Genomic DNA, 23,787 nt, shown 5'->3' with positions numbered 1-23,787 from the left:
GGAACAACATGAGGGTGAGTAAATGATGACAGTGTTTTAATTTTGAGGGAACTATCCCTTTAAAATTATCAAAACATATTATGAGAAATGAAGAGTAACCCCCTTTAAACGCTATTTCTTGTTTCCTCCGAGTGTAACCAGGGATTTTATACCTTTTATTTGGTGTTCTTGATTCTGGACATCTGTTTTTTTCTCTGTCTTCCTCACTTCTTGTCAATAACAAAACTAGCAAATGAGCTGTTGCACAGAATTATCACACAGCCATAGGCAGCAGGCCGAAGGCTGATCACAGTCCTGCTGATATTCAGTACAACAGCATTGTAATGTTGCTTTTAAACAGTTCAAAAAGCAAGAGGTAATATCTGTGTTTCAGACAAAAAATGTGGATGTTAGCTTTATATATTTCTTCTCTACCAGAAGCAAGCATCAAGCTTTCATCAAGAAACCCAACCAGTTTGAGAGTGATCCTAGCAGAGGAAAATGCCCCAACTTTCCAGTAGAAAACCCTCTCTTTACCCCAGGCAAATCCACTCCACTTTCATTTCCACTTGCATAGTCTGGAACACAGTGAACAAAGAATACAGTTAAAAGTGGAATGCAGTGAACAAAGAGCACAGTGAAGCGTAAAACACTGTGAACATAGAACACAGTGAAAACCGCCAATGCTACAGCTTTGGGAAAATGGCAATGCGAGTGTACAAATGTTTGTCACAACGACAACAAAGATATGAATTTATATGCTTTTCAAACTGAGCAACTGCTGTAGTGTAGTTGTTATAAAGAAAGAAGTTAGCATAAAAAATATAGCCTACAACAATAATAAGAAAGAAAATAAATTATCTTTAAAATGTTGAACTTTGAGATATGAGCTTTGTAATTTATGCTGTAAAAGTAATATTCAAGTAATGTTTACCACAGGGCCATATTTACTCATAAATTGGAAAAATAAATAAATAATCCATACGAAATTTCCAAGGAAACCAATGACAATTAGCCACCATCAGTGTTCACTTACAGATTAACTTCACGGCAGAACACATATATTCTTTTTTTAAACATAAACGTTTTCAGTGATTATGTTGTAGTGTAGAATTAAAGACATGTTTTCCCCATAGACAGTATATTAACGGTTTTTCCTACCACCTCAATGTTGTTGACTTTTATTTTGAAAACATAGGCTCGCGTGCGCAATGACCCGGAAACAGAGGATAGGGTGTTTTGATATTTTTATACACGCTTGTTGTTCTCTCTCTTACTAAACCTGCCTTCCACACTGGTGAGTTTCTTCAGTTATTATGAAATAGAAGAATCATATACAGTTATTATAAAAATTGTACAGTTGGTCTTAAACTGTTAGCTAGCAAGCAAGCAAGCAAAGCTAGCAAATTGCTATAATGTCTAGCGCTCGTCGGCTAACGTTAATCATAATCGGCTGTATGCTATAATTTATTTTTTGTCACTTACTTTAGTGATCGTTTTGGGACACCACGAAGATGTTAAAATCTCTCAATTAAAATTTGATCACGAGCCACTGTAAAAACTGTGATTTCCACTGTCATTTGCTTGGGTGTCGTTAACTTTACAATGGACATTGTAACGTTAACAATTAAAACCACAGATAAAATGGTTAGAATAACAAACAGAATACAATCTGTTTTCACACTGTTGTCAGACATCTGTTTATTTGTTGTGATATTGTTTGTGCAAGTGCAGGCAGTAGATTTTTGCTCTGGCTGAGGAGGAGGATGTTCCCTAGAGCTTATGTCTTCTCCCATAAAGATGGGCTAGTATCTGAACATTTATTCCAGCACATTCTACCTCACACTGTGTCTCAGCAACGGAGAACTGAAGGCCATCTGAATGTAACAAAGTTAGTGAATATTCATCAGTGAAATGACATTGGTTGTGTGTTTGAAATTCTTCAGATATTCTGTGAATTCATTTGATTAATTCATTGTCTATCACCTTAGCTTCAGTGGTCCACCAATGAATGTTCCTCGTTTGATTCCAACTTGCCAACGGACACCAGTGGAAGTGCCAGATGTCCATTGCAGTCCAAATAGAGTAACAGGAAGCAACAGAAAGTGAGCAGCACTGTGGCATTTTGAACACTTGACCACAAACCACTGGAAATTCTTGTTGCTAATCTGTATTTCAATCAATGGGACGTTTTAAATTCTCTGCCTTAAGCAGCATGTCTTTTACTGTGCCAGGAGAAGGAGACACAATCACAGTGAGAATGACCTGAAGAAACAGCGCTTCAGTTCTCCGGGTCCTAGCAACCAGCCTGCCAGAAATGCCAACTTTGCCTCCCAACCGGTGGCTGGACCAGTGACGGGCAGAGACGTGTGTAGTTCTTATATCAGTGTCCCCGCATACTCATCTCCCACCTCTAAACCAGGAGGCTGTGTGCCGTCTTTGAGAGAGGGATCCCATCAGAGCACCTTAAACCCATCGTCAGTCAATGATAAGGTGAATATGCAGATAAAAGCCATAAATTCTGACTGACTTACACACTTAAAACTAAAGGTCTTTATTGGCATTGATGCTTCCATGAAGAACCTTTCCATTGCACAAAAAGTTATTTATAGTGAAAAGAGTTCTTTAGATTATTAAAATGTTCTCTACACTAAAAAAATAAGAACTGTTGACTGAAAGGTTCTTTTGGGAACCCAGAATGGTTCTTCAGTGGCATCACTGTGAAAACCCAATTTTGGAACCTTTATTTTTAAGAGGCTAGTCATATTACCTTTATTTGAGGCAAAGTGTAGAATAGAGAAGTACATTTATTTTTACAATATTATATTTATTGTTCTTCGCCCACAGCTAAGTCAGCAGATTCTCGACCTGTTTCATGCTTGTGAGCAACAGAGTGATGATCTGGAGAAGAAGGAAAATTGTCGAGCAGTGCTGCAGAGGGACATCCAGACAATCTTCCCAGGTACATTACACTCATTTTTGCAGAAATTATGATTGGGATCTTCTCTAGTCATAGCGTTATGTGCGTTCTTCGTGAAATTGAGCTACTTTTCTCTACTTTTGGTATAGGTGCACGAGTCTTCTTGGGCGGGTCATCTCTAAATGGCTTTGGTAGTCGCACCAGTGATGCTGATCTTTGTCTTGTCTTTGAAGAAGGAAGTGTAAGTGTATTCTAGAGGACGAATGCTTTGTGTTTTTATTCTGTCCAAATGGTTTCTATACTAATTGTTCGGGCTTTACTGTCTTAGATTTAACTCTCTACATGCTCCTCCGTAGGGAAACAACAGAACAGATGCGGTATATGTTCTTAGTCTTGTGAGGAAATTGTTTTACCAGCTGTGTAAGTGTTTTGCCATGAATTTGTCTACATTAGTTTCACGTTCTATTCACAATGGCTTTGTTACGTTCACTAATATGGCATGATTGCTGTTTCACAGCTTACATTGAGAGGCCTCAGCTCATCAGAGCCAAAGTGCCCATTCTAAAGTTCAGGGACAGAGTCAGGTAAGTCCTTTAAACTTTTGTGTTGTATACTGTTTAAACAATAGTTTTTAAAGAAATGTATACTTTCATTTAGCAAGGATGTATTAAATGGATAAAAAGTGACAGTAAAAACTTTTTTATTTACAAAAGATTTCTATTTCAAATAAATGCTGTTCTTTTTTGAAGCTTGTTTCCGCCACAGAATAAAAATTTTTAAAAGATAATTGTGACTTTTTATCTCAGATTTGCGAGTTTACAACTTTCAGAGATATAAACTCACAATTGCGAGAAATAAACATTTGCGACTTTATATCATGCGATTCTGAGATAAAAAGTCAGAATTGTGAGATAAAAAGTAGCAATTACTTTTTACATTTCTTATTCTGTGGTGGAAACCAGCTTCCATAAATCAAGTGCTACTGAATACATTTTTCAAATATAATTAAATTGAAAACGGTTATTGTGCAGTGTAATAATAGTCAACCGTTTTACTGTTCTATTGTATTTTTGAACAAATAAATGCAGCCTTGTTGAGCATAAGAGGAACATTTAAAAAGTCTTACTTAACCCAAACATTTGAACAGTAGTGTACTACATACAAAGAATGACAAAGCCAAATGTAGCAGACAAACAGGTTTGGTTGTTTGCTGGGAAGTCATTAAAGACATTGTTATCTGAAAACAAAAAGTTCAATACAACAGCTAACCACAGTTTTTCTGGAATTCTTTTGCATACCAGTGGTGTGGAGTTTGACTTGAACTTCAACAACACTGTTGGTATCAGAAACACCTTCTTACTGCGGACGTATGCCTATGGTAAGTTCAGAATTGTGTCTAATTGAGATCTTTGTGAACATTTTTAATTGTTTCTGGTTTTGTATTTATTTCAGTCGAAAAACGAGTCCGTCCTATCATCCTTGTAATAAAGAAATGGGCCAATCACCACTGCATCAATGATGCCAGCCGAGGAACACTGAGCAGCTACACACTGGTTCTTATGATCCTGCACTACCTTCAGAGTAAGTCTTTTTTTTTGGGGGGGGGGGGGGGGATTGTTAAGATTTAATGCACTAAACTATTATTATGAGTACCAAATCTGCAAACTTAGAAGCTTTCTTATGTTATGCTTTTGTTCTGTTTTCTACCTCATATAGCCCTTCCCGAACCTGTCATTCCATGCCTCCAAAGGGATTATCCAGTGAGCAAATTATCTAATAAATTAATGAATGAATGAATTATGCATACTTTTTTTTTTTCCTGCTTTTTAAATTCTTGCTGAAACCACTTCTTGCAGGAATGCTTCAACCCTAAGATGGACATTCATCTTGTGCCGAGTGGACCAAGCAATATTCCGGCCTTTGTGTCTAAGAACCAGTCATCACTGGGAGACTTGCTCTTGGGTTTTCTGAAATACTATGCCACTGTCTTCAAGTAAGTAACATTATTGATTTCATAGCACAAGTCAAACCTTTATTTAGGGCAAAACAAGAAAACATTCTAAAAATATCCTTCACTAGTAAGATATTAAATGCATGTGGAAATTAGTTTTAGTTCACGCATTTTGTATCCCACCTGATTTACTTTGTCGTCTTTGAATTTTTAGTGCAATTGCATAATAGGTGTCAATCAAATGCATAATATTTCTTTTCTAGTTTACATAGCAGGTTAGATTCACCTGTTATAGACCGGGGCCAATGCTGCTAACAAAAGCTAACCTAAATCTAAGCCACCTGCAAGGCTCCTGTTTCATGTCACTTTGCTAGATTGACAACAGCAGGTGAAGCTCTGCCTTTCCCTGGTCCAGATGGCCTGCTCTAATGTTCATAACACTTGATATGTGCATGTGCTTCTTTGAATAAACAAGTCTGAATGCATTGACATTGACAAGCATGTCTTTACGGTTCATTGTGATGTTTCCACAGATGGGATAAGTGTATGATCTCTGTGCGTGAGGCAAAAACTTTCCCCAAGAACCGCTGCTGTGAATGGAGAGATAAGTTTGTCTGTGTAGAAGGTACACATTCACAGAATCTTTGTACATCATGCACTGAAAGAATATGCAAGTATAACAGTGGTTTACTGTTATTAACGTTTCTTTATCCCTTAGAACATGAATATTTATACTTTGTTTCAGAGCCATTTGATCGTACAAACACAGCCAGAGCCGTTCATGAGAAAATTAAGTTTGATGCCATTAAAGCAGAATTTACAGAGGTAAGCCTCATGTCAGCGTTAAAATATAAATATATGTTTAATATTAAAATATAATACATTTTTAATGTGTTATACGGTATAATATTTCATGTATTATGCCATATGTAGTTCTATAAAGGTTTCTCAAAGAGTGAAATCTGAAAAACAAGAGTCTTCTTGCAGTATATGCATTTATGCTCCATAATGCATGTTCTGTTTTAAGAAAGCAAAAGATGTCTTGAGGAATGGGGAAATAATGAACTGGGTTCATGTTTGGTAATGTAAGCTCTTTTATTGGTCATTTACATTTACAGTCCTACCAGGTTCTGCAGCTGAGAAAAGATCTCAACTGCATCCTGCCCCTCAAAAACACAAGACCAAAAAGATAGCAAGACTTTAGGCTGCCCCCAGATAAGTAAGAATGAACATACAGAATGGATTAAACCTGGAGTCCCCAAATACCACCCTGACATTGTGAGGAGAAATGCTTTACTCTTTTACAAGGGCTTTTGGATATACTGGACCTTTGGGAACGTGTTGAGCCAAATCCAATAAGCTGACGGAGATATAATCAGGTCGACCCTAAGCATCAGTGTCTATGTTTGAGATGTACATGTCATGTAACGTCAGAGACTGAGCAATATCTTTTTCCCATATGGAATAGAGTTTATATTCATTAAATAAATGTACTGTTGCAAAACATTTATTTTGTGAGCAATTTTTGGTTTATTAGCCAGTATAATCATTTTTCAGCTCACTGAAATAAATTAAAGCAGAAAATAGTCTAATCTTGCTTTATGCACAACTTTTCTGTCTTTCTGATCTTTGTTTCCCTCAAAAATCCCAAATTGTTGAAAAAAATAAAAAAATAAAAAATAAAAAAAATGTTCCTGGCAAATGACTACTTTCACCTGAACATTTACAGTGTTGGGTTTTCTGTTTATGTACTGTCATGTTTGTATAGTTGTATATGTACAGTCTTTTAAATGTTTATTTAAATAATTAAAATGTCACTATGGAATTGTATTTTGCCTTTTGTCTCTAATTTAGTGTTCTTCTATTTCTCTTTTTTTGCTATTGTTAAATTCAAATAGAGAAATGAGAAAGCGATTTTATGTAGAACTGGTAAAACCTCTACATTTCCTATTTTAAGGTCAATTCTTTTTATGAGCAAATCAGAATACATATTCAATATGTTCAGAGAATTTGTATTGGTCAATTGAGTACTTTTGAACTGGATAGGTTTCTGCGTGGAGCAGTTTAGTAGCTTGCAGTAACACTTTCAACGGCAAGTAAATGTGATTTATGTTTTGAATGTTGTGCAGCATCCATTAATGGGTTATTATTCTCGATTCACAGCATGATATGAGTTTAAGAACGTTGATATGGCTGCTTGGGGGGTTAGAGAGTAAAATTAGCACAGCCAAAGGAAACTGACACTACGGTGGCCTGAGTCCTCCACTCCTGTCCCTCATGGACATGGCGGTGTTCTCTGCGTGTCATATTACAGGGGACACCGCCACTGAAGTTTCATGCAAGCTTTACTGTTCTGGACATGGTCAACGATGTACTACTGCTTAGAAGTTGACAAAGGAAATGAAATATATTGGACAATATCCTTAACTCAGGCTTCAAAGAACGGGGACAACGGCGACTGTTTTCCAAGTGCGCAGCCTTGAGTACAGGAATATTTGTAATCTATTTACAGCAGCCGCTGAGTAAGACGAACTGCACCCGACGAGACATGATCCCAACACGAAGCTGTACTAGCCAAGACCGTTTATTATTTTAAAATAACACCAACATATTTCGATTATCAAAATGGATCGTGCTGTGAAAGGGGAATGTGAGGGGGCAGAGCCAGAGATGGGGGAATTGCAGGACGTGGGGCCAGGAATAATCAAAATCGACGACGAAGATGAGATTGAGGAACTTCATAAAAGGTAGTTTGCCACGGGCGCTTTATAGTTAAAAAATTTGGGATTAATGATGTTTTCTCCTAGGTCTTTATATGAATGTTCTTTCCCTCATTGTCACCACCTAATTTGGGTTTAGATTAACAACACCCAAAAGGTTTGAACAAAAAGTTACACACAAATACTCTTTTTGCATATGTATTAAATACGTGTATGTATTTGTGTAAATATACAATATATTCGCAAACACCATTTAAGTAGCCACAAAAAAGTTTGCAAACTTTTTTTTTTTTTTTTTTATTAAAATAAAAAAAATTAGTTTTGATAGGTGTTGATAAATCCACTCTCAAGTCTGTAATAAGCAGATATTCAATCTCCTGCATGCTTCCTTCTACTAATTGTTTTTAACTTCAAACATAACTGATGGTTTTAACTAAGGGATATAGTTTACCCCCCAAAAAATATTCTGTCATCATTCCTCACCCTCAAGTTGTTCTAAATCTCTATGAATTTCTGTCTACTGCTGAACACAAAAGAAAATATTTTGAAGAATATGGGTAGGCCTAACCAAACAGTTGATGGGCCCCATTGACTTCCATAGTATGGGGAAAAAAAATACTATGGAAGTCAATGAGGCCCATAAACTGTTTAGTTACCGACAATCTTCAAAATATCTTTTCATTGTTTAGAACAACTTGAGGGTGAGTAAATGATGACTGAATTTTCATATTTGGGTGAACTATCACTTTAACTTCCAAACATCATTAGTTAAGCACTAAACATACAAAGTTACAATATCTGCCATAGACTGCAGTATTCTATACTACATTGCTTTGTTGAACCATACCTGTTTCTAATTCTTTTTGTTTAGTTTAAAGGAAGTTATGCAGGATCCATCAGTGAAGCCTAAACTCCAGTGTCTGATGGTTGACCCATCCTTCTCTATGGTGACGGTACAGAGCGAGGACAGTGGGATAGTATGGGAGACGGCTTCCAGTAGATGCTCAACTCCATGGGCTTCAGAAGGAAGCTCTCCATCTGAACAATACAGCATGGAAGGTTCTGGAACACAGGGGAATATTGTGATCATAATGGACGAAGACAGAATAAAGAGGAAAAAAACAAGCAGCAGAGGCAAGCTGGGTGACAGGTTTAAAAAGCCAAGCTCCAGACTGCCAAAAAGTCGGGTAGGTGAGGAAAGACCGGCAATGATTGAGGTGTCAATGCCGAATATCAGGTCTGAAAGCAATGAGGATAGTATGTCTGCTGGAAGCAAGGATCAAGATCTTTTTAGTTTGATATCAGATGGTTTTGAAATACTCAATATTGTTGTACCATCAAAGCTTTCTACAGTAGATGAGGAAGATAGCACTGAACTGGTGGAGAATTTAGCCTACTTGGATGATACCCCAAAGATAAAATCCAAACATAAGCATGAACCTGTAGCTACAAACAGTAGTCCTATGAAGATAGACATTGAGGAAATAAAGCTAAATGAAAGCTTGAAGGATTCATCCCAGATCTTTGCTGACAAACAGCTCAAAAAGGATGAAACTCATATGGACTACCTTGAAAAATTCACACTGTTAGATGAGCAGGCACCTAGTGATGGCACTACACTGATGGAAAAACTTGAACCAGAAGTGACTGTCCAGCCGGAGGAACCTCAAGAGAAACTCGAGGAACCAAAAGTAGATGAAGCTGTTGATGATGATTCCTTTGTATTCATCAGTGATGTTGAAATTGCAGATGAGCATCTTGATGAAGTGTTTTATGGAAATAATTTGAATGCAGAGCCTCCCCAAGAGTGTGAGGGCAGAGTTGGAAGTACAGCAAAAGAGAGCTCTAAATCTCTTAAAGAGAGTGGATCAGTCTTATTTGGGAGTCAGGAATGCATCCTCACACCTGTATACCTCCCTACCGGACCACCAAAGATCATAGATCTTGTCCTTCTTGAGGAACCACGAGCAATGTCCTTCCATTACTCAGACCTTTATGAGGACACAGTAGGAGACCGGAAGAAAGAAGACGAGTTCTCAGATACGGAGAGTGTTGTTTCAGAACGGTCTTTCAAAAGGAGATACTCTGATTCTGATGATGCAGATGGATATCTGGAAAAATTCATACTGAAGGATGAAACACCAGTGGTTGCTATTGTACCTGAGGCCAAAGAGGAGGAAGATGGGGGGAAATTAGCATGGTCACAAAGTAAATTTGAACTCTCTGGATGTTTAGATAGAGCACAAGAAGAAAATGATGAAGTAACTGTCGATCAACCATGTGTGCAAGATAAAATTGAAGGTGACGCACAGTGTGAGTCCACAGGGTGTTGTTCAGAGGGACACTGTGCTCCAGAAATCCAACCAGAGGTGGAAATTATCATTACAGGAACGGTCACATCAGACGACCTGGTTGCGAAGCATAGTAGGGAAAATGAAAAGCAATGTGATGTCACTGTCATTATCAAGGACAGTATCACAACTAAAGGTGACCTCAGTACCACACAACCTCAAATGGATCAAATCCTTGAGCCAGAATGCAAAACCACCAGTGAAGTAGATCGCAGTGGACAGGAACAAATAAGTCTGACTGCTCATATTCAAGTGCCTGGGGGGTTAGCGCATGAAGATGTTATTAAAACTAAAGATGAATTTAAAATGATGTCTGTAACAAAGAGCTCTGAGAAAATTCAGTCCGATATACCACTTGCTATTGAAAACATTGGTGTTTTTGAGGGCAGTGTGGATAGACGTCATGAAGTAGCTGATGCCATTGCTGACATTCAGGAAACAATTACTATTACTAAAAATGACGAAATAGAGAATAATAAAACCAAGACACAAGGCAAAATTTTAGAGCAAAATCTTACCTCAGGGGTCGATAAACTCATTACTGAAATATTAAAAAGAGAAGAACCAGAAATAATTTCTCAGAGGGTTGTCATTCTCAAAGAACCTCTGTTAGATAAAACAGAACCTCCAAAAACTCAAGAACCTTCAAAAGTAGAGAAAGAAGTCAAGCCTTTAGAAGAGACTGAAACAATTACAACAGATGCTACTGAAGTTAAACTTTCTGCAAAATCTTTAGAAAATGACTCTCAAGTCCATGAAAATGGAGAAATACTTGCTGTGATTGAGAATAAAGTGAGTGAAGGTATAATTCCCAAGAAGGAAAAACAAGAGCAAGTAATTGACAAAATTGGTGCAGCGCAAGAGGTTGAGGCTCATATTGGTACAACATTTGTGTTAACAGAAATTGAAATAAAGCCAGAGTCTAAATTTACTTCTATTCAGAGCTCATTAGAGCAGTCACATCCAAGTGGAACAGATACAGCGAACATTGAGCTTCAGACTAAACCTGAGATTACAAGCGAGGAGAAAATGTATCCAGAATTACACAATGAATTCATAGCAACAAACAAGAAAGCCAAAGAGGGCACAGGTACAGGTAGGCCTACAAATGAGGCACCATTGCTTGAGCAAAGGCTGGAAAAGCAAAAAGAACATGATGACATACCAAAGATTGAAGAACCTGTGGTTGCAGAAAAACATGAAAAAGTTGAGGAAATCAAGGTGGATGTTAGAGAGGAAGCAAATGAGAAGGTTGACACCACAAATGAGCCCGTTCAGGACGAGATACCTTCTGAGAAAAGAGTGACAACAGAGATGAATCAAATGATTAATTCAAGGCAAGAATATAGCATATTGTTAGCTAATGACATGGAGGCATTTGCTCGAGAAAGCACGGAAGAGATAAAAGTAACAGACAACGTAGAGGACTTATCGAAAGTAAGACTGTCAGCTGTTGTACCAACAAAGGAGGAACAGGTAGAAGAATATAGTGAAATAAATGATGTGACCGTAATAACCAGAGAGATCCCAGTGAAAGAATCAGCCATTAGTCGGACAGATATTGAGAATAAGATGTTACCTCTAACATCAACAAAAAAGAAAACACAAATTGAAGATATAACAGACCTACCAGAGCCCATTTCATCTCCTCCAGTTGATGAAGATGATCCCTCAGCAATGAGAGTCTCACCTTTAGAGCCAGAGGATAGTGACAAAATGTATGAAGATATACATAGAGGAGGAAGCCTAAGTAGGGATAAAGGTGTCTTCTCACAATTGCGAAGTTTTACACCTCAAGAGGACCTGTCGGCCTTGAGCTGCGACCCAGATGTGCAGCAGGAAATTGCAGAGGAACTTGGTTATGAGATGGTCACCGAACAAGAGGCAAGACAGTCTGAACAAGCTCTAGCTGAGGATGGGCACTGTGAACAAGTTCGACTGTCAGATCAAACTCTGGAAAAAGGCTTTGAATTTGTTGAGGATTTGGATATTGCACAAATGGCAGATTATGAACATCAAGAGGAACTTGAAATTCAACCAATGGATGCGTTCTGCCTTGTTTGCCGTTGTCCAGTACTGCTGAGTGAGGCTGAGCATCAAAACCATGAGATGGCCTCTTTGGATGAGGCCTATGACAGTGTTAAGGTAAGTTAAGCTCCCTGTGCTTTGAAAGAGTGTGCTAAGACATGATTTCCTGACATCAGCTTGATATCTGATCTTTCATTGCTGGCCTGTTTGGAGAGCTTGTCACTGATTACCAATGTGTTTACAGAAGGACTCATCCAGTGTCTAATATAACCAAATGACAAAAAACACATAATCAGTTGTAAAAAACCTTTAATTTAAAGCCATATTTGTTGACTTCACAAGAATATTTGAGTATAAATCAGGTTGAGACAATGAGAGATTGTTTACTTTATTGGCCTTTGACAGCATTCATAGCAGATGAGTCAGAACCGACTGACTCATAGCAATGCTGAAAGTAGACAGCTGTTTCCATGATGCAGTTTATTCCAGGACTGCACCAATGTGATTTGATATTTGCAAGTAGGAAAGAAATAGGAGTTTGTGCTCAACCATTCAATATAAATGTTAATTATTTTGTGTAATTTGCATTGTGTTCTGCACCTCAAAATATTTCATGTTGTCTGTCTAATGTAACTTTCTATGTGATTTTTTTCAGAATCAGCTGAGTGAACTGATATCAGTTTTACAAGGAAGATCAGAGAATATTGAAGACTTCGTATCTGAGCTTGAACTGGCATACAACACAGTGGAGGTATTTGCATTATTATGCATTCATTTACACATACGGAACATATCCTGTACCGAATGTTGTTTTAGCCCTGTTGGCTATAAAGACAATCCCATAGACTTATATTTGGGTCAATGACATGACATGCATATTTTTGTGTCCAAGTGCATTATTTCCTTATAAATAATGTGATAAATTCATGACATATATCACTTTATTCTATAAAATCTATTTAGTTTGCATTCATTTTTAGTACATTATAAAATATTATTATTTATGTTTTGGTATCTTAAACCCCCAAATGTCAGGCCGATTACATCGATTACAGTGTATCTAACCAATAAATTGCACTGTAGCCTATTCCAGTTCCCATGTTCCGAATGCGATGATGTCAATTTACTATTTTTACTTCAATAGAGACTGATGACTAAAACACTTGTATTTGTATTTTATTTTTTATATGTAATTGAAATGTAAAAATGTTTTATCCCTGTCATTATTAATGTTGTCAGGTGACATAACTTATCTTCATCAGGTGGTATAACTATGTAAATTCTTGATTTAAACCAACCAATAGGTCAAAGTGAACAAATGGCTGAAAACTAGATTGTGAATAGTACATTTATCGGTATACTTATATGATTATTTTTCTGTCTTTAAAAGTAAAATTGGATGCTAAAGATACTAAATACCTGGCCACTAGAATTAAATAATTATAAATTAATATGAATAAAAACAACCACAAAATAGTAATGAGTTAGGCACTGTAGACACTCTGGGTTACTTAAGATTTCACAGGAATATATATTTATATATATATATATATTTTTTTTTTACAAATATTTGGTTGTACCACCTGAGTAAAAAAAAAAAAAAAAATGAATTTTAACACATAACACGTTATTTAACAAATTAAACGCATTGTTCCTAACTCAAAAATATGCATTGCATCAATTTTTCATGAATAAGCATTACATCAAAATACGAATACATACGAAAAAAGTCACATCTAGAGACCAAAAGATCATACACATCAGGTCAAAATGGTTGTGACTGCCCTAGAAAATGAGTAGCAATGTCCTGGCAACCACCCACAGAATCTTAGCATCATGAAGGTGAATGTTGCTCTCCCAAAAATCTGGAGTGAGAGTTTTGTAGTGCTTATGTTAGTGCACTGTCAGCTTGGGGATGCTATTAAAGTGAGAAAGGTTACTCAGAACTAATGTGTAGCTTTATTGTGCTGTTCCCGCAGGAGAACTTTAATGATTGTGAGAAGATCATAAAGGAGCACAATGAGGAGGTGGTGAAGCTGGTGATGGATCAGTATAATGAGATGTCTCAGGCCATGGAGGAGGAGAAAAAGGCCAAACTGGAGCAGCTGTACGACCAGATTGTGTCGTTCCAGGAGAATATCGACAAGGCCAAGGAGACTATGGAGATGACGGCTAAGGAGGAGGAAGAGACGGACCCACTCAAGTTTCTCTCTGTGAGGCTTTCCTCATTTGTGTGTTAGTTACTCGCTTAAAGTAGGTCACGCATTAAGATTAGTATTAATGTATTGATTTTGTCCAAGGCCATAGTTGCTTTGGGAAGCATTTTTAAAGTGCTTAGCTAAGATTTGTTAAGAGAGATGAACTATCTAGAATGGATATTTTAGTCTAATCAAGCTATTTTTTCACCCCTTTTCAGTCATCAAAAGATATCAATATGAGGTAACTGAATGGCTTGAATTTATGTTGCATCCAGTGGCTTTCCTAACATCAAATGCTAATTACAATACTTCAAAAATGATCTGCATTTTAAATTAATCCGAATAGAAGCTTGATGAAGCTTGTTTTAGTTGCCTTGTTGAGTTTGGTGTGTTCAAAACAATGTTTAAATCAAGTGTGTGTAGCCTTTAAATGAATAGAAATCAAATAATTTACCACATGGGGTTTTTGCACATGATGAAAATATTGTGATAAGCTGGATTTTCTTCCAGTGACCCTTCCATTTATTTTTTTAATTAGGTTGAATACAGCTTTGGAATCTACCATGTCACTTGAACTTGGTCCACGAGGGCTGCTGGTTTTTGAGGACTATGCCAAGGGCAAATCAGGCAATGAGAGGAAAAACAGACAAGCCATTCCAGGTGCGCCTCAGCTATGATTTCCATTGCAGATAAACACCCTTCACGTTTTGCTGACTTGAATTATCACTCATTTTGTAGTGCCTCAAAACCCACATCTCCAGCCTCAAGAGGCCAATTCTGCAACCAGCACTTCCGTCACTGTGTATTGGAGAGTCAATGAGGATGACATTATTGACTGCTTCCAAGTCTACTGCATGGAAGAGCCACAAGGAGGTAAGACTAGAGGGGAGAGCAGGATTTTAACATCCATACTGAAAACAGATAATACACTACACTTCAAACGTTTGGGGTTGGTAAGATTTTTTTAAAGAAGTTTCTAATGTTTTTTCCTGTGATGGCAAAGTTGAATTTTCAGCAGCCATTTTCAAGTTTCTGTGATGAATATGTATAAAAAATTGTATTATCTTAAATAAAAATAAATTGGTAACTTAAATGTTTTTACTGTCACTTATAATCAATTTAATGCATTCATGCTGAATGAAAGTATTCATTTCTTTAAAAAATCTTACTGACCCCAAACTTTTGATTTGAATGTTATATATAGTCAGTGCTGGGTAGTAACTGATTATATGTAATCTGGATTACATAATCTGTTTCCTAAAATTAAATGTTTGTAATTAGATTATATTACATTTTAAAATACATGTAATCAGACCACAGTTGCTTTTTGTTGATTACATTTACGAATCATAATTAAATGATTCTTCCTAATTCTCATTCTAAAAAAAAATCCTATTGCTTGTAAACTGTATGTTCGGAAAGTCTTCTATTTTGGAATAGTCTTCTACTTTTGTGGAATTGCACACACAAGAATGGCCACTAGTTAGGCAGCTATAATTACATGGACAATTGAGAGGCATGTCAAGTCAAGTCAAGTCAAGTATATTTGTATAGCGCTTTTCACAATACAGATTGTATCAAAGCAGCTTCACAGTACATGTAGGACAAGCCCATAAACAAGTACAATATTTTTTAGTAAGTGTTTTATTTTTTATTTTAATTCAACATTTTCAAGATTTAATTCATTATTAGCTTTTCAATAATTTATGAAAACCTGACGTATTTTTAATGCACTTCACATTGTTGCTAACAAAAAGTGGAATACATTTTTCTTTTGCTCTTTGCATTATTATATCAATATTCTACAAGATTATTATATTCAAAATCAATGTGATAAATGAGTTAGCTCAAAAGTAGTCAGAAAATAATCAGATTATATTACCTAAAATGTGTAATGTAATAGATTATGTTAATAACTGCAGTTTTCATCATGTAATTTGTATTCAGTAATGGATTACAGTTTGTAAGTAATCTACCCAGCACTGTATATATTATAGAATGGCATATATTCTTAATATTTTTACTATTACAATGTTACTATTATCAGTATAAAACATCCTTGCAATTGTGGGTTAAATGCTTAAACTGTTAAAATCATTTACTCACCATCATGTCGCCAAATCTGTATTAATTACTTTGTTCTGTGGAACATAAAAAAAGTCAGTCGGTCCAATGTTGTTTTGGACCGCACTGACTTTCATTTTATGGATAAAATCAGTTGAAACATTGTTCGAAATATAGTTCACAAACTATCCCTTTAACATTCACACATTTTTTTTTTCAATCTGACAGTACTACAAACACTTATTAGTAGGGCTGGGTATTGACACAAATTTCACAATTCGATTCGATTTCGATTCACAAGCTTGCAATTCGATTCGATTTCGATTACGATTCGATTCGATTCAATATCGATTATTTTAGCTATCAGGTACAATACATTGCAAATTTTCTCAAGGAAAACAAATCTCTTAACTAATGCTGTAAGCCATGGTAGTCAGTTGTAGCCTATAGGCTTCATTAGCCTACTGTAATATTTAAGGTAAAAATTAACTGATTTGTATACAAACACTTAAAATACACTTTTATTTATTTTTATAATAATAAAGTTATATGAAATTATATACAATTTTAAATGATGGCTGTCATAAAAAACTTTCCAGATTTATTCAAACATGCATTACATATTGAAGAACATTAAAAATTATAATGAATATATAATATGGTGCATATATTTAACAAAATGCTCCTCTCTAGAGTTAACTTTTCTAGCTGACTAACGAGTTTATAATTTATGGTCACTGGATATGTTTTTTCTGAGGTAAACGTGACGTTACATGACATTGTTTACTAACGTCTTTGCACGGTTGAAACACTGATTTAACGATTCCATGTCACATGATACGGACTTCGATAAGTTGTACTCTATCTTTTAACACACTTTCAGATGCTCATTCATGTTTATTTCGCGCTGTAACTGATATTAAGGCGGAAGAGTTGCTTCCGTTGCTTCTCTAGAGCTGAGCTGCGCCAGAGCGATCTCACGCCACAGCGCCAAAACGGTAATTATGTTTTTGAATTTCGTAAGAAAATTGACATAATTTGAAATCTGAGACTTTGTTTCATATCAATAATAAAGCACAAAGATTATTGCGATTTATTGGATGGGATACGCGCAACAATGATACATTCATTCATCAACTGAAAACAGGATGACTAATCGATTCTTGGGATTTAAGAATCGATATTGTTTCGTAAAAATGAGAATCGATTAAAATCGAGAAATCGATATTTTTTACCCAGCCCTACTTATTAGTATGTAAAAGTATGTCAAAGGGATGCTCAGATGAGCCACATGCTTCAGATAAAGTGTGTTAAATGTAATTGAATCTGCAGCTATCTCAGAGGAGTACAGGGTGACTGTGAAGGAGAGCTACTGTAATCTAGAAGAGCTGGAACCGGATAAGTGTTATAAAGTGTGGGTGATGGCTGTGAACTACACAGGCTGCAGCATGCCGAGTGAGAGACTGCCCTTCAGAACCGGTTAGTTACTCTCTGTGCAAATCCCCTCTGACTCGCATGATGTTTGTGAGAGCAAGAGATCATGCTGTGTGTCATAATATATCAATACATAATGAGATGACCATGTAGAGCCTCCTTACAAGATCACTGACATGCGCACTGCGCATTCCACAGTGTATGTGTTTTCAATCCAGATTAAATATGGTTCACATATTCACATTTAGCTAGATAAACTTGGGATTATCTGTTAGTCAGTGTCTGAAAAGTAACTCAGCTCACCGTGTTCTCTCTAGCCCCCTCCGTCCCGGTGATCCAGACAGAACAGTGCACAGTGCTGTGGGACACGGCCACGCTGCGTTGGAGCTCCGTTCAGCCCAGTGCTGTAGACTGCTTCACACTGGAGTATTGCCGCCAGTATGCATGCGAGAGAGAGGGTCTCAGGTACAGTTAACCAGTCCTCTGTACAAGCAGAAACAGCACCAGGGGTCAAGAGAAAACCATCTTTTTGTCATGTTTTGTTAAATAGTGTTATGGTAACTTTTTTTATTTTAAAGTTCCCATGAAATGATAAAAAAATATTTTTCATTATATTATATTATATTATATTATATTATATTATATTATATTATATTATATTATATTATATTATATCCCACCTTCCAAAAAGCGCAATGTGCTCTGATTGGTCGGTTGGACCAGTGTGTTGTGATTGGTCAACCACTTTGAGCAGGTTTTGGAAATTTTTTACGCCCTTTACCATAACCATGGCTGTCTAAATCCGAAATCGCCCCCTAAAGCCTCATTCACTATTACCTACATTAGCCCACTAATACTGTTCACTTGAACGAGTGAATGAAAAGGAGTGAGCGAATTCGGACAGCCGTTGAGCGAACATCGGTTGTACACTCGCTATTGCGGTGCAATGTGGGATTGAATGAGTGCACTCAATAACGTTCACTATGCTTTCGGACACCCCTACAAATGACTGTCCCCTCAAATAACGCCCTATTTGAGGGTATATGGGCGATTTCGGATTCAGTCCATGAGTTTCAACAGGCCTCGCCCACTTTTTTTGCATATGCTTTGGGCGGGAATTATTTAAAAGAGGGATACTGTGATGTGTATGTTTTTGGAAGAAAACTCAAGACTACAATCGAGGCGTTTCAGAGAGTTCAGAAATAGTGCTTACTGATGTAGAAAATAACTCCCTTGGAGTAGACTTGTGCTTTGTAACTTTGCAGACTGTTTTTATGCTCAAACAGCAATAAACAGAGTAAATAAAGTTGAAAATGTAAAAAAAAACATTAACGAGCAGCCATTTCTTTCAGATATTTCGTCACATTAGTGAAGAAAAATTGGTCACAATTTCCAGTTTATTCTGACTTTATTGGTGAAATGTATATTTTACATTTTTTTACACCAAACATCTTCTCTATGGTATTAAATATACTCATTAATTGCCATCAGTAGCATTTAATGTTAATATTTAATGTAGCATATTTCACTAAGAGCTTGTACACTGAATCCATTGAACAGTTTCCCATGATTCCTCAAGGGTGCACATCAGAGCATTACAGAGGGTAAAACTGCACTTATTGAAAACAGTCTCTCCATACACAGATCCATATCAGGGATAAAAGGCTATGAGCAGAGGGTCCTCCTTCAGCCCAATGAAAATTACCTCTTCTACATCAAATCGGTGAATGCCGGAGGAGCCAGTGAGCAGAGCGAGGCGGCCCTTATCTCAACCAGAGGTCAGATTCACATCTATTACATCATCAGTCTGACACATGTGCCTGTTGCTCGGCGAGTTTTCATGGGGCGAAATCCAGTCATCGCAATAGGAATCCATGCAAATTTTGTGTGAGGGTGAAAGATTTCCCGATTTTTAAAGTTGGTCAAATGGATTCAAACACCTTTAGACAAACACCTTTAGTTAGTTGGACAGCATCACAATTGTAACAAAATTCTTGCATTTTATTTGTGGTGTTTTTTTGGTGACTAGTGAATGTTGTTATTTGTTAAGGTACAAGGTTCCGCTTCCTCAGTGAAACGGCCAACTCAGCGCTGGAGGTTTCAGAGGACAGGAACTCGGTAGAATACCCACAAGACACCTACAGTAAAATGTCCTCAATCATAGAGTAAGTACCTCAGTGCAATAGTTATCACCATTACAAATCTACCACTGTAGATACATGGTTTTATGCAGAACAAACAACCATTTATTGTCAAATTGCACAACATATGCTGTTCAGATTTGTGATCCACCACATACTGTTTCACAAATGTCTTAAGTTGCAGCAAATGCATGTTCTCTTTTTTTTTTGTACTTGTTCCTAGATGTCCAGCTGTTATGGGTGAGCTTTTGCCTTCTCTTGGATATTACTACTGGGAGACAGAGGTGTCAAGGTGCAAAGCCTACCGCATCGGTGTCGCATATCAAACTGTATCACTAACCAGCACACTGGGGGAGAACAGGGCCTCCTGGTGTCTGCACTGTGTACCTACATCTATAAGGTATACCATTCATGTGATGTGTTTCATTATTCCCAAAAGGATTAGATACAAAGGTCATTTTAAACAGTAACATTTAAATACATTGTTTTTTTTTTTTAATCTGCTCTTTTCAGTTTAAATAAACTGGTTTATTAAATATTTAAATAACTTAAGTATCTTAAATAAGCTGGTAGGACATTTGGAGCTGCATTCCAAACTATGGAAACACTGTAATTAAGGCTTTTTGGTAAATTAACTTGAGCCTTCAAATAATTAAATTAAAACTGTTCTCTCATTAAAAAAGTTCTCTCAGTCTTCCATTAAATAGGTATTTGAAAAAAGTCTTGTGTAGGCCTACTTCTAAAAATCCCAGGTCCACTACTATTAAAGGGATAGTTCACTTTGAAATTAAATTTTGGTATGTTTTAGCTTACCTCAAGGGCATCCAAGATGTAGGTGTCTTTTTTTTCTGCAGTAGTTTCAATTTTGATATTTTTAGGTCAAATCGTTCTTGTCTGTCAGTCATTTAATGCAGGTCTGTGGTCACTGTCTCAAAGAGCATGCACAGAGTCCAAATTAAAGCAATTCCCCATCGTCCAAATTAAACAATTCCCCATCGTAAGCACACACTGATGGCCTAAGACACAAAACGAGCGGTTTGTGTGAGAAAACGAACAGTATTTATATAGTTTTTACCTCTTATACACAGCCACATCCAAGTGATCTGAGGGCGCGCGCGCATCCTGGTGTGTGACATGTACGCAGACTGGTGCATAGATATATATACACTAGATGTCGCCTTAAAGACATTAGTTCCAATGAACTGCCTTAGACAAGGCGACATCTAGTGTATATATCTATGCACCAGTCTGCGTACAGGTCACACACCAGGATGCGCGCGCGCCCTCAGATCACTTGGATGTGGCTGTGTATAAGAGGTAAAAACTATATAAATACTGTTCGTTTTCTCACACAAACCGCTCGTTTTGTGTCTTAGGCCATCAGTGTGTGCTTACGATGGGGAATTGTTTAATTTGGACGATGGGGAATTGCTTTAATTTGGACTCTGTGCATGCTCTTTGAGACAGTGACCACAGACCTGCATTAAATGACTGACAGACAAGAACGGTTTGACCTAAAAATATCAAAACTGAAACTACTGCGTAAAAAAAGACACCTACATCTTGGATGCCCTTGAGGTAAGCTAAAACATACCAAAATTTTATTTTAAAGTGAACTATCCCTTTAAGTTACTGTATATTGTGTATGATGCTAGAGTTTGCACATCAGCAACTAGGGTCCTGTTAAATCCCAGCCATTGGGAGTACAATAGATGCTTTTGAATCAAATCAGGATTTTTTTTTTTTTATTGACAACACTGTAAAGTGTTGAACTTTAAAGGTAAAATAAGTCATTTTCCCCAAAGGTTCATACTTAGAAAAGTGACGTACCTGTACATCTGAGATAAAGACTGGAGCCATTTCCGTGGCCTAGAAAAAAAGCTATTTTATTCTACATAACTGGTGAGATCACATGATCAGTTGAATATCAGTAGTGTCCCTATTATCAGACATTTTGGTTCTGGAGTAAATGGATAAAATTGTTTTTAAAAAAAATCAGAAAAGGGTATTGATGGAATCAATGATCACATTGCATATCCACTACCATTCAAAATAGATTTTTTAATGTTTTTGAGAGAAGTTGTTCTCAAGGCTGCATTTATTTGATCAAAAATACTGTAAAAACTGTAATGTTGTGTTGTGTTACTGTCATTTATTTCTGTGATGGCAAAACTGAATTTTCAGTATCATTACTGAATCCTTGACATATGATCCTTTAGAAATCATTCTAATACTGTATGCTGATTTGATCCATGATGCAACAAATTTTTTTTTCAGGATTCTTTGATGAATAGAAAGTTCCTTATTTGATATATTGAATGTGTTGTGTTAACCCGTGTTCTCTCCAGCTGCAGATTTGAACTACTTCATGACCGTGTGGAGTCTGACATCTTTGTTGTGGACATGCCTGCGCGGATCGGCACTCTGTTGGACTACAGTCAGGGTCGGCTCTTCTTCTTCAACGCTGAGAACGGGCAGCTCTTGGGCACTTTTCAGCACACTTTCACAGAGCCCTGCCACCCTGTGTTTGTCCTTGAGCAGCCGGGGAAGCTAGAGCTGAAAATGACCATGGAGGTGCCGGAGTTTGTTAAGCACTGCTAGTTTACATGACTCAAGTCTCAGTGCTCTGGGTTTGGTTGTGCGACAGTAAATGAATCAAGTGAATCTTTCTTAATAGGAAATGAAACCATATTGTGCTGTCACGTGAAAAGTTGCTCAGTTTATTGATATGGTGTGACTGAAGAGATTATGAAAATGAGAAATGTTACGTTTTGTGAAAGGAAGGACTGTTTTTGAAGCTGTGCTTTTAAATCCCTCCAGAAACTAGTTTTGTGGAGCTGTTGCGTTGTTTTTGTATATATTAAACAGAAAGTGCATGCGACCAGTTTTGTTGCTTGTCATATATGATGCACCCCTGGATCACTTGATGTGCAGACATTTATATTCAGTGTCAGTGTATTTATTTTTGGAAGCTACAGAGAAACAGATTTTGGCAAAGCTAATAATAGACTTTCATAGCTGAATTCTTCCTCATATATTTCTGTGGCTTAGTTTATTTTCATGATTTGGTAGGAAAAAGTTATTTCCCTTCAGTTTCTATTTAAAATTGTTGCTGGATCTCACTTAATCAAAAACTAACCAAAGGTAAAAGTGCAGTAAAGTGAATAGACTGATTTTAGTTTTCACTTACAATGGATAATTTGAGTATCATGGGTGTATTTTTTTAATGTATTTATTGTCATTTTTCACTCTGAAAGCTACGCTATAAAGTCAAAATCAACACTTGCATAAGAGAAAATAAATCTTTACCATATTTGTTATCTTTAATGGCTGCATACTGTAGGGATTGCACTTTGTTTTGTAAATTATTCTTTCAAATTTTTCAATTTCAGTGTTGTTGAATAAGTTAGTAGTGGTATAAATTAGTCTACTTGTGTATTTATTTGTATTTCTGAGAATGACTGGATTGATTTAAAAGTTTAACCATTAGAAATGTTTTAATAAACAAAGAATTAAGATCATAGATGAATTAAGATTATATATGAATTATATATACTGTATATCGTTCAAAAGTTTGGTGTCTGTAAGATTTTTTTTTATGTTTTTGAAATGTCTCATGTTGAACTTATTTGATCAAAATTACAGCAAAATCCATAATATTGTGAAATATTATAATTTAAAATAACCGTTTTCTATTTTAATATATTAAAATGGCAAAGCAGTCATTACTCCAGTCTTCAATGTCACATGATCCTTCAGAAATCATTCTAAAATGCTGATTTGCTGCTCAAGAAACATTTCTTATTAGTATCAGTGTTGAAAACAGTTGTGCTGGTAATTTTATTGGGAAAGTGTGATGTTTTTTTCCAGGATGATTTTTTTTGATGAAAATAAAATTCTAAAGAACAGCATTTATTTGATTGTAAAGATGTATAAATAAAAGTATTAAAAAAAACATACTGACCCCATATATATATATATATACTTTTTTTTTTGGTCTG

At 36.5% G+C, this 23,787-nt stretch overlaps 2 protein-coding genes across 3 annotated transcripts; both read left to right on the top strand.

The window, feature by feature from the left end:
* Nucleotides 1-1,175: 1,175 nt before the first annotated feature.
* On the top strand, nt 1,176-6,680 carry tent2 (terminal nucleotidyltransferase 2). 2 transcript variants are annotated; one of them, XM_079871004.1, is made up of 15 exons: nt 1,176-1,276; nt 1,714-1,870; nt 1,971-2,084; nt 2,214-2,472; nt 2,827-2,941; nt 3,049-3,140; nt 3,256-3,319; nt 3,417-3,483; nt 4,201-4,277; nt 4,352-4,480; nt 4,616-4,659; nt 4,756-4,892; nt 5,384-5,475; nt 5,596-5,675; nt 5,969-6,680. In XM_079871004.1, exons 2-15 carry the CDS (start codon nt 1,746-1,748, stop codon nt 6,041-6,043), a joined length of 1,470 nt encoding a protein of 489 aa, XP_079727130.1. In that variant the 5' UTR covers nt 1,176-1,276; nt 1,714-1,745; the 3' UTR covers nt 6,044-6,680. The 2 variants fall into 2 exon arrangements, with proteins under 2 accessions (XP_079727130.1, XP_079727131.1); XM_079871005.1 differs by having other exon boundaries at nt 1,184-1,276; nt 1,709-1,870.
* A 199-nt stretch (nt 6,681-6,879) lies between these two features.
* On the top strand, nt 6,880-22,667 carry cmya5 (cardiomyopathy associated 5). Its single transcript, XM_079870996.1, has 13 exons — nt 6,880-7,597; nt 8,442-12,066; nt 12,605-12,700; nt 13,929-14,162; nt 14,366-14,388; nt 14,686-14,807; nt 14,886-15,020; nt 17,544-17,690; nt 17,963-18,110; nt 19,290-19,423; nt 19,696-19,810; nt 20,010-20,186; nt 22,135-22,667. Exons 1-13 carry the CDS (start codon nt 7,476-7,478, stop codon nt 22,385-22,387), a joined length of 5,331 nt encoding a protein of 1,776 aa, XP_079727122.1. The 5' UTR covers nt 6,880-7,475; the 3' UTR covers nt 22,388-22,667.
* The last annotated feature ends 1,120 nt before the right edge of the window (nt 22,668-23,787 follow it).

This window comes from Squalius cephalus (genome assembly GCF_949319135.1).
Source record: "Squalius cephalus genome assembly, chromosome: 5".
Classification (NCBI taxonomy): domain Eukaryota; kingdom Metazoa; phylum Chordata; class Actinopteri; order Cypriniformes; family Leuciscidae; genus Squalius; species Squalius cephalus.
The sequence above is the reverse complement of the archived record's forward strand: the minus strand, read 5'-3'. Positions and strand labels throughout refer to the sequence as shown.

Bases quoted from the DNA above. Each gene is read 5' to 3' on its own strand.
- tent2 (XM_079871004.1), top strand. From the start codon at position 1,746: ATGTTCCCTAGAGCTTATGTCTTCTCCCATAAAGATGGGCTAGTATCT. The intron at 2,085-2,213 runs GTGAGCAGCACT...TTACTGTGCCAG, and splicing joins GTAACAGGAAGCAACAGAAA to GAGAAGGAGACACAATCACA. The intron at 5,476-5,595 runs GTACACATTCAC...ACTTTGTTTCAG, and splicing joins TAAGTTTGTCTGTGTAGAAG to AGCCATTTGATCGTACAAAC.
- cmya5 (XM_079870996.1), top strand. From the start codon at position 7,476: ATGGATCGTGCTGTGAAAGGGGAATGTGAGGGGGCAGAGCCAGAGATG. The intron at 17,691-17,962 runs GTTAGTTACTCT...TGTTCTCTCTAG, and splicing joins GAGACTGCCCTTCAGAACCG to CCCCCTCCGTCCCGGTGATC. The intron at 19,811-20,009 runs GTAAGTACCTCA...ACTTGTTCCTAG, and splicing joins AAAATGTCCTCAATCATAGA to ATGTCCAGCTGTTATGGGTG.